The sequence below is a fragment of the Aythya fuligula genome, chromosome 15 (assembly GCF_009819795.1).
Source record: "Aythya fuligula isolate bAytFul2 chromosome 15, bAytFul2.pri, whole genome shotgun sequence".
NCBI classification, from domain to species: domain Eukaryota; kingdom Metazoa; phylum Chordata; class Aves; order Anseriformes; family Anatidae; genus Aythya; species Aythya fuligula.
In genome coordinates this window covers 9,867,631-9,878,460 of record NC_045573.1, presented here as the reverse complement: position 1 = coordinate 9,878,460, position 10,830 = coordinate 9,867,631, and the positions used below count along the sequence as shown (strand labels likewise).

General features: G+C 40.1%; 1 protein-coding gene across 1 annotated transcript; it reads left to right on the top strand.

Moving 5' to 3' along the window:
- The first annotated feature begins 2,343 nt into the window (after positions 1 to 2,343).
- On the top strand, positions 2,344 to 10,334 carry RSL1D1 (ribosomal L1 domain containing 1). Its single transcript, XM_032197926.1, has 9 exons — positions 2,344 to 2,399; positions 2,478 to 2,617; positions 2,926 to 3,064; positions 3,666 to 3,814; positions 3,958 to 4,059; positions 4,659 to 4,752; positions 4,843 to 4,971; positions 5,769 to 5,990; positions 7,808 to 10,334. Exons 1-9 carry the CDS (start codon positions 2,364 to 2,366, stop codon positions 8,138 to 8,140), a joined length of 1,344 nt encoding a protein of 447 aa, XP_032053817.1. The 5' UTR covers positions 2,344 to 2,363; the 3' UTR covers positions 8,141 to 10,334.
- Positions 10,335 to 10,830: the final 496 nt, after the last annotated feature.

Here is a 10,830-nt window from a genome sequence, read left to right as displayed (position 1 = left end):
TTATCTTGTTTGTCCAAAATCACACAATAGAAGGTTAAAATTTCCATTTTCCGGGACATTTTTTCCCCACCAGTATCAATCAGTAAATAACCTATCTACAGTAAATTACATCAAGTCAATTAGTATGCAAACAACCTCCTGAACTCGATATGCCTGTCTCGTTACAAATCGTGAAGGCACAACTATGCAGTGTTGCAGCTACTGCCTTAAGTCTTCCTTGGACAAGTCTTAAAGCCATTGACTCTTTGCTGTTACTCCGTGAGTTCTGCCAGCAGAGTGGAAACATAAATCATTACATAAAGGAACTTGTCTTGATTAGGGTATTTTAATCCCTTTCTCTTTGCACTGGCACACCGACTGAGTAACAAATTTTGTTGGAAGACATACGAAGGAATAAAGCCATAACTAGAAAAGCAAAAACAAGCAAAAATATGGAAGTGACGAGTGAGTGACCAAGACCAGGATTCCTTATTTTATGTATGTTTAACTCCTGGTTATGCAGAGCTACGTTACCCAGGTGGCCGCTTACTTGCATGATGAATGCAGAGCACCAAAGCTGCCAGGGGATGCACAGCACAGTAACAAGGTGAAAATAGCTCCAGGGTAGATCTGATGTTAATACCATGCACTTAGGCCATGTGGAATTGGACGGCATGTGTCCCACAGCTAAGCTAGTTCCATGGAATCAGTCAATGCATTTCTAAACTGGAACATAGATGCAGTAGATGCCTTAGTGTTCACAAATAAGGAAGAAAGGGTTTGACATGTGACAATCAATGGTGGCCTCAACTGTAGTGACCAGGAAATGCTGATGGCTGCAAGGAAGATGAGTAGATTCAAGGTGCTGATGGCTGCAAGGAAGATGAGTAGCAGACTTCAGGAAAGGGACAACGGTTTATTCAGGGAAACAGGAGGTGGCACTCCATGGGAGGCAGCTCTGAAGGGCAAAGGAGCTCAGAAAAGCTGGCAGCAGGTCTTTAAGGACAATCTTTTCAAATCTTAACAAAGGTACCTCCTGATACTCAGGAAAACAAGTAGATGCATCAGGAGTTTGTCTTGCCTAAACAGGGAGTTTATGGCAGCACTCCAGTGCAAAAAGACAGTAATGCAGGAGGTAAAATCAAGGACAGTCTGCAAAGAAGGAATCTAGAAACATTGCTAAGGCATGTAGGTATTGTCACAGGACAATCAAAGCTCACCTAGAACTAAAACTGTCCATGAATACCAGGGGCAACAAGAATAGCTTCCAATGCTTTGAAAGGAAACTGGGCAAGGGTCCCAATGACTTGAGAGGAGCAAGAGGTCCACCTACTCTCAAAAAGCACCAAGAGGGCAATCCAGGAGCCACAGACCAGTCGTCCTCACTCGGGCCCTGGAAAAATCATGGGACAAGTCCTCTTAAGATAGATGAAAGAGCTGCTTGTGAACAATCAGCATGGACTGACTGTGCAAATCATGCCTGCCCCATGTGATTACTTTCCATGACAAAATTGCTGAATTTATGGATGAGGAGAACAGAGCGGATGGCATTTACCTCACCTTTAGCATATTTTTCAAGTCTCCCTCAGTATTCTGGTATCTTAAATACTATGGTCCGGGTGGGTGGCAACCAACTGGCTAGTGACTACCCAGAAAATGGGGTTCTGAGGACAGAGGTAATGGCTTGTACTCTACCTGAAGGTCGCTAACAAGCAGGGTACCACTGGGTTTTACTCTGGGACACATTCTGTTTAACATCTATCAGCCACCTGGAGCACAGTCTCACTAAATTTGTAGATGGTATCAAACTCAGGGACCAGTCAAAACCCTTTTGTACAGAGGGACCTGGACAAACCTGAGGGATTAGGCAACACAGGTATCTGTCCATATTCAACAAAGATAAACACAACCCTGCATTTGGGAAGGAGTAGTGCCAACACAGGCTGGGCAATGACTGGAGAGCAGCTCTGCTGCGAAGGACGGGGAGGGGGGGACAGACAGCAGGCTGGGCATGGGCCGACTAAACGTGCTCCCTGCAGGCAGCTGTACAGCGCCGCACCGGGCTGTGACAGGAATCCTGCGTACCATGGGGACACGGGCAGGAGAACCAGGGCTGACAGAGCGGGAGCTCCCCGCGGGGGGCCGCGAAGGCCCGACCGGAGGCAGCCGCGATCGGCCGGCCCCTCCTTCGTGAGCCGGGCAGGCCGGGTCCGCCCTCCCTGAGGCAAAGCCGCCCCCCGGGCACACGGCGCCCAGCCGGGCTCGGCCCTGCCGGCCTCCCGCCGCCAGGCCGCGCCCGCTCCCGCTGCCGGGAGGGCCGGAAGGGGCGGCCGGGCCCCGCCGTGCCCCGGAAGGCGGCGGCCACACGTGGCGGCGGGGGAGCCATGGCCGGGGGCACGGCAAAGCTGCACCGTGGGCAGGTACTGCGGGGAGCCGGCCGGGGCGGTCGGGTTTGGCTTGGTCTGGCTTTGCTTCAAGTGCGGCCGATGCCGTTGCAGGTGCGGAAGGCGGTGGAGGCCCTGCTGGCTTTCTCCAAGAGCAAGGCGAAGGGAGACGAGCTGCTCCTCAACGAGAGCGACTGCCTGCACCTGCTGGTGACCGTGTGGAAGATCCCGCGGGTGGAGCAGGTCATCAAAATGTAAGGCACCGGCCCGCGGGGAGCCTCCCGTCCTGCGGCGTGGCGTTGGTTGGGGGCTCGGGGATTGCATTGCCACGGCCCTGGCACTGCTTTTAGCTGTACCCTGCCGTGCTGAGAAAGCTCACAGCGCTTTGTCTGGGTGCCAGCACTACCCAGCTTCAGCGGGTGCAGGCATGGTGCGGAGCATGGATGGTCCATCTCCTCCCAGGATATATGCGCTACCTGCTCTAATGATCTTTGTAGGCAATGTAGTTTCCTACTTCTGGATAAAGGTTGTGTCTCCTCTCCATCTTATGTCCTCGCTGTAGACCACTGCCACATAGCATCCGAACAGAAACAGCAGAGGTTTGCCTGTTCACAAAGGATGAACCGAATTTGTCTGCAGAACAGACTGAAAATCTGTACAAGAAACTTTTAACACAGAATGGGATCACAAATGTTAGCCAGGTAAGGAAAAGAGATGATGATATAGCATAGTACTGTTGTGTCTCTCTTCTTCAGTGGAAAAGGAAAAAAAAATCAGTGTTTAATATTTTAATCTCAGCAGTTAACAATCTCAAATAAGGCTTTTTCTGACTATTCAAACTGTATGTTTCCCAAACTTAAAAAATTACTCAAAATAATTTAAATTTAAGACTATGCCTTTAGCAATCAGATGTAATGGCTAAATAAATACTCAGTATTTGGTTTAAAAATTTTTAGTTGTTTACTCACAGTACAAAAGAATATTCAAGTCCTTTGCAGCTGGATTGGATCACTTATGCTTCCCTCAATAAAATTGGAAAACATTTTCTATTGCTGTATTTATCTTGATTTAGGTATTACCATGTACTCTAGTTTTGTTTGGTGATGTGCAGTTGCTATGCAAGAGATCCATATCATCTAATTCTTAAAAACTACTGTATCCTTTTTTTATCATTTGTCTTCAACATTCTAAAATAATTCTTATTGACTAACTAACAGTTATGCAGCTTAATTTTATGTGGTTATAGGAAATATTCTATGCTGTGTTTTCAGTGGCAGGACTAAACTGTTACTTTCGTTGCAGGTGATCTCATACAAAACTCTCAAAAAAGAGTATAAACCATTTGAAGCAAAGCGTCGCCTCCTGAACAGATTCGATCTCTTCCTGTCTGATGACCGAATTAGAAGGCTTTTGCCCTCACATATAGGAAAACACTTCTATGAAAGGAAAAAGTAGGTCTTTGAATTCTGTATATCGGTTTTGCATTGTTACTATTTTAATAAATTCTTCTTACTAAAGTTTTGCTTAGTTATTTGGTAGTTTCTTTGATTTTTTTTTTTAATTACTATTTTTCCCTCCACCTTTTCTTTTTTAGGGCACCGTTATGTGTTAACCTAAAAGCCAAAAATCTTGCTAAGGAGTTTCAAAAACATATCCAGGGTACAACACTCCCAGTTACCAACAAAGGGTGCTGTTAGTAAGTATGAGGAGTTTAATACTTAAGAGGAAGTAACTGTAGGAATTTTGAATTGTTTATTCCATTAAGATGCAAGTAAGATGTTAAGAGTCACCATTCCAGGTACAGGTCATTTTGAACCTTAGAAAAGAGGTATAAACCAGCAAACCATATAAAGAGATCAGAAATTCTACATACTAAGAAGTCTCACTCCGAAGTTTTTTTTCCTTGTTGCTAAGGAATTTCTAGGCAACTATCACTGTCAATCAGCATGTACGGTCAAAGAAAAATATTGCTGTTCAATTATATAACAACCACTTCTAAGATACTGTCTTATTTTGAGACTTTTTAATCTATTGTGCATCTAAACTAATCTCGATCTAAATCTATCTTAGCAATAAAAGACAGAAATTGCATTTCATAATATTAAAATGGTTAATACAGGTAAATCTATTCTGACTGTTATTATAAAAGACTTCAGTGATAGTCAGCCATCTTCCATGAAAGCTAAAATAATTGCAGATGAGTGCTTTTCTGTTTTATTTCAGGGAATAGTGAAGAACAAGTAACTTAGTATGTTTATTTACTCATATATAAATGTTACTCTTCTCTGTTTTCAGTACAGCACGTATTGGTCACACTGGAATGAAAGCTGATGAGATAGTAGATAACATCATTGCAGCAGCTGAAGTGATTGATAAGAAGTTACCAAAGGTACTGCTGATTGATTGCATCAAATTATGAACTAACTTGCCTTTAGCCTTGTTATTTTTAAATTATGTATTTTTTTTGTTGTTGTTTCAGAACTGGAAAAATGTGAAAGTTCTTCACCTCAAGACACTTAAATCAGTTGCACTTCCAATTTTTACTGCACGTATCTCCAACTTAAATGAGCTTGACAGACAGCCAGTTGTTGACAGAAAGGAAGGAGAGGTAAAAAAAAAAAAATCTTCAAACTTGCCGTAAAACCAGATCAGAACCATTAGCTCTTTGGCTTCTTTTTATGTGTTATAGCAACTAATGTGTTGGGCTTACAAGCTTGAGCTGTGGATTCCAGGCAGCTATGGCCACAAAGTTATTAGGCACTCCTGACTGAGCACTTCTCATACACAGTAACAAGAAATCACTGAAACTTCCTTATAAGTTATAAAGCAAATTAGAAATAAGTAAGCTAAGAGTTTCTAGTCTTGAAACATAGATTCAACTGAGATTCACTCTTGAAACTCTTGCTTAAATAGTGTATTTGTATTTGCCTCCTGAAACTACATTCATTAACATATACATGGATTTAGACTGTGCATCCATTTATATATTTGCTAATCAGTGCCATAGGAGCTTGTGAATTATTCAGATGTTTGTATATTATTTTGCCAGGATGGGAGGGGAAGGCTTCATCTACATTAAATTTAAAAAAAATAAAAATAAAAGCTATTCCTTTGTACTTGGTTCTGCCTTTTTTCTCCCAATATCTAAAACAAATGGGGAGCATATATATACAACTTAAAGATTATTTTTTACATTGTTTTCATTTATTTATGAGGTGTTTATGTGGAGCTTCTCCTATGCTGAATGTAACACATTTTCATATTTTCCTTATGGTTGACCAGTCCAGGTTTAATGAAGAACATTTCAATTTATGTTGCTAGACTGTCTTATTCTTAACCATATTAAAACAATTGTTGTGTTTAGAAATGCTATGTTGTCTGAGGTGTACTTTGAATTTTTTGTAGAAAGGAAAGAAGAAGAAGAAGAAGAAGAAAACGAAAAAGACAGCTAAAAAAGTGAATTCAAGTCAAGTTGCTGTGAAAACGGAAAATAAGGATGTTGCTGCAACCCAGGAACTTGTGATTAAAGAAAAAGTAGAAGTAGTCCAAGAACCAGATGAACATAATGATGAAGAAGAAATTCCACAACTGGTGCCCATGCAAATAACCACCCTAGCTGAGCTAAAGGTAATTTTAAGATACCGAGAAACTTACATTTAAGTTAAAACTAAATACTATGAACTATGTAAATCATTCATAGAATATCCTGAGTTGGAAGGGACCCTTAAGGATCATCAAGTCCAACTCTTGACACCGCACAGGTCTACCCAAAAGTTCAGACCATGTGCCTAAGTGCACAGTCCAATCTCTTCTTAAATTCAGACAGGCTCGGTGCAGTGACCACTTCCCTGGGGAGCCTGTTCCAGTGTGCAACCACCCTCTCTGTGAAGAACCCCCTCCTGACGTCCAGCCTAAATTTCCCCTGCCTCAGCTTAACCCCGTTCCCGTGGGTCCTGTCACTAGTGTTAATGGAGAAAAGGTCTCCTGCCTCTCGACACCCCCTTACGAGGAAGTTGTAGACTGTGATGAGGTCTCTCCTCAGCCTCCTCTTCTCCAGGCTGAACAGGCCCAGTGACCTCAGCCGTTCCTCGTACGTCTTCCCCTCAAGGCCTTTCACCATCTTCGTAGCCCTCCTCTGGACACTTTCCAACAGTTTCATGTCCTTAATTCATTGTTCCTTATGGGATAACATCTTTTAACAGACTTCAGGTGAATTGAATTTTCTTAAAATATGATGAAAGCAAGATCTGTGTGTATATGGGGGGATGCTCTGAGGATTTATTTACTTATTTTTAGTAAATTCCTTGTACAAAGGAAGCCAGTGTTTACTGTCCTCTTTATTGTTTTCCTAAATAGTGGCAATTTTGTCTAGCTTGTAACTAGGCCTGAAGTCAGAAGAAAGGGTAAAATGATTGAGAAACACTTATGTTTTAAAAAATCAGTAACTTAATTAATTAATTCAAAATTTCCTATTAAATTATATATTTTAATGCATCATCTATCAAGTGCAGAACTTGAAAAACAAATGCATGTGTTCTCTAGGACAGTAATATACAACATTAACAATCACAATATACATTAAGAGCTAGCAGCTTGCATGAAATACTGTATAGATTTACTGTTGTGGATATTGAAGGTAGCATGGATTTTGTCACATGTCTGCAAAACAACCAAACTCACAGTATTCGCATGTCTAACAAATACCTAGTGGACAGAAATGGGTGAAAAAAACAGTAATGCTTTTAAATTCAAATCAGTTATACTACACTTGTGATTAGAGCGTATCTTTACACTCTAACTGTGCATCTCTTCAGGTATATCTAGACTACCACTATGATTATGTGCTGCCCAGTAAAAAAAAAAAAAAGCAAACGTACAGCTTGCTTCAAGCTACTGTCATGCAGCAGGCCTCTGTCAGCTCACACGATGTGATTGCTAGAGACGTGGGATAGGTACAGCTGGAGTTGGTATGAGCTATTCCGGTGTCAGCAGCTTTCTTTCCTGAGGGCCATTTGGGAATATATGATGATCTCTCAGGAATACTGGGCCTAGTGCACACATAAAAGTGCAGTTTGTGTGTGTACAGGTGGACTCTGAATAGAGTTGATCTCTGGAATCTATTAAACCCAAACGCAGGACGAGAAGGGGACTGTGGTTTAAATTCTGCCATCATAACAGTTCAGTGACTTGGTTAACCAGGAAGGTGAACATCCTCATATCTGTTCAATCTACTTAGTAATTATTTTGTTAATTTTTCATGATTTAGTTCTGTGTTTAGTTCCTCTGTTTCCAGCCTGAAATGCGGAAAAAATCATTTGGGCTAGGGAATAGTACAAGCAATAGAAAGCATTTGTCATTTAGAATGGTTTTCATTGATCGCTCTTGGAAAAAAGACAGTGATGTTTGTTAGTTGGAAAAGTAATACTTTTTTGTCTTAATTACAGGAAGCGGAACCAAATCAGAGTCCCGTGGAAAGCGACAACCTGGGCAAGAAAACAAAAGCAACCCTTGGTAAGAGAAAGAAACAACCTCTAGATGCTGAGGCTCCAAAACCAAAACATGCAGATGTGCAGATGTCACCAAAACAGAAAAAAGTCAAGCAGCCCAGCATGCCAAAGGAAGCAATAAAAGAAAAAGAGCTGAAAAAGACTCCCAAAAAGCCTGAAGCAAAGTCTTTTGCAACACCTAAAGCTGGGAAATTAGTACAGTCAGGCAAGAAACCTTCCAAAACACCAAAGCAAACACCCAAGAAAGTGGGCAGGCCACAGTCAGCATGATTGTTGTCTATTGTAACTTTTTATATAGTAATTCAGTTATGTCTTTTTAGAAAACAAGCATATTCATGGAATAACATACCTTGTTAAGAAAATCTCATCCTAAGAGCTTTTTTCACTGACTTGTAATGATTCATTTGTGTTTTCTTCTAATGGATGAGCTGGAACAAATAAACACATTCATTTTAATTGGCTTTGTTTATTACCTTATCTTTCTCCTAGTCCAAACTGAAAGCACCCAAATTCATTAGGTGTCAAAGAGCAGGGAAGGGACTATTACAGATAAAAGTAGAGAAATGTTGTGAAAGTGATGTTTTCCAGAAGCATAACTTGGCACTGGTGTGAAAAAGGGCTGAAATAAAAACCATGTATCCCAAGAAAGACAATGTATTTAACATGATTTAAAATATGAAATCACTGCTGCCATTTTTCTTGAATTGTTCAATATAATGAAAATATGTTATTACAGATATTCAAGTTAGCAGCCTGATTACAAGCAAAAGTTTTGTTGTGTGGTGTTTTTGTTTTTGTTTTAAGCTATTTTTATCAAGGGTATATGCATAAATTATGGACAATTTTAAAACCAGCAATTCTTCACTTCACAGAACTGTCACTATGAGAGGGGGATAAAATATACTGGTTACTGTCTTTCTCACACTGCAGAAACTTTATTGGAATGTTTTGGGTTCTTTTTCAGTATTAAGTAATACAATTTTTTTTTCCTAATAGTTTTTGGGTGAATTTATTTTCACTATATGCAGAGTTCCTCTGTGACTTGGAGCCCTGGTCTGTATCTGCTGTGTCTCATTTCATCATCTGCCTGAACTGTTTATAGTGTTTTTCATGTCATGATGTCCACGCAGTTTTGCCTAGGAAACAGTTGTTTTGTATGTCTTGCTCTGACTTTTTAAATCGGTTTTTCTTGCTATAACCATTCTAGCTTGAAATCTGTGCATGTTTTGTCTGCATACAACTTCTTTTGAGTTCTTTCTTATTCTATATATAGCCCTGTGTGGATCTGTTACAAGGGAAATGATGCAGCTTTCCCTTCTCCAATTCTCCGTCCTGAGGTTAGAGAAGTCTGTTCTTCCTTAGAACCAGAGTATAGTAATACAATCCTCTAAAGCCTCTTGTGGAGTACTTCTCAGTTTGACGTTCTCCATTCCAGCCTGTGCTTTATTGGAAATACTCACAGGGGAATCTAATGATTCTCAAGAACGGATACTAAAACCTTTTCCTGCCTTCTTCCTTCAGCAGGTCTGATAATTGAATGCAAAATCTGTCTTCCTTACATTTCTACAAGAAGTCGTCTTCCTATCTATACACAGGCTCTGCAGCAGTATCTTTCAGAGAATGCTGTTCCATGCAGTACTTTACCCCTAAATCTGTCTGCAAATACAAACTTGCTTCAGTGGTTAAAATAATAAATACAGCTATATCTTTTACTTCAAACAAATCTTCTGGTTTCTAAAGCTTGCTTCCTCTTGGGTGACGTTATTTCTCTTTGAAGGATGTTTATCTGTGTTGTCTAGTTCAGTTGTAGAATGGATGTTCTCATTGCAAGACCACAGTTTATGTGAGCTCTTTCCTGCCACCTCGCTTCCAAATTCTCTGTATTTTGTAATTAATGCTATGGCTGAAATCTAAGGACTTAGCTGTTCAATGTGCTCATGCTTCATGTAGCAGACACCTGTCTCTTATGATTTTAGTTAGTCTTAAACTACAAAATTACTACTTAAACTACAGGCATCAATTTCTTAAATTACAGGTTTGACTATATCTTCTTTAAACCCTCAGGCTTGTCTTCCCTTTGCTCTCCTGCCATATAAAGCAGGCCTGTCACAATTTAAAATTCTTCGTAATTCTTAAACCCCGTTAATGTATTGGCTTTCCAGATGATGAGCCTATTTTGTTCAAAAGTCTCTAACTGTGATTCTTCAATGGTGTTTGTAACATTTCAGGAGACAGAACTGGTTCTTTTCGCTACACCTCAAAGAAAAAGATTATCTTGCGAGTAAAGTCATGCTTATCAGTATAGTCTCATCTTTCTTTACACTCACTAGATACGTTTTTCAAAGCTGTAATATGACTGAGACAGACTATTTTTGAGTTGTTTGCATATCTAGGGGAATAGGGCTCTGGTCAATGATAAGGGTTCCTAGACACTATTTGAGTACAAATAATAAACTGATTTGTTTCAGTTGTTTCAATGTCAAATATATTTCTTTTTTAACATAATATATAAAATATACTGCAAGGGTATTTGCATTTAATATTTTTATAGCTACAGTTTAGCAGTGTAAGCAGTTGATACTGCAGCTGTTTGCTAGCCATTAAATAGAATAGTAACAGCATATAGACGCTCAGGCCGTAATTGAACTACAGTTTAGAGAAATACCTGCAGTCTATAAAAGGCAGATGCCAGTTTCTAGGCTGGGATACAGCATAAAGCAGTCTTTACAATATATATCACTCCAGCATTTTTCAGGGGAAATAACATATGCATTTATTCATTGAGATCCAAGAATATACATATTTTAATGAACGTGAGAAGTGAGATTGATTTTTTTTTTTTTTAAAACAAACTAACAAAAACTATGCTTTCTGTCTATGGAAGGAAATGAATCCCAAATCTGTAATTTGATAGAAAAAGATACTTTCCTAAGCTACTTTATTGGTCTTTTTACCTCTAT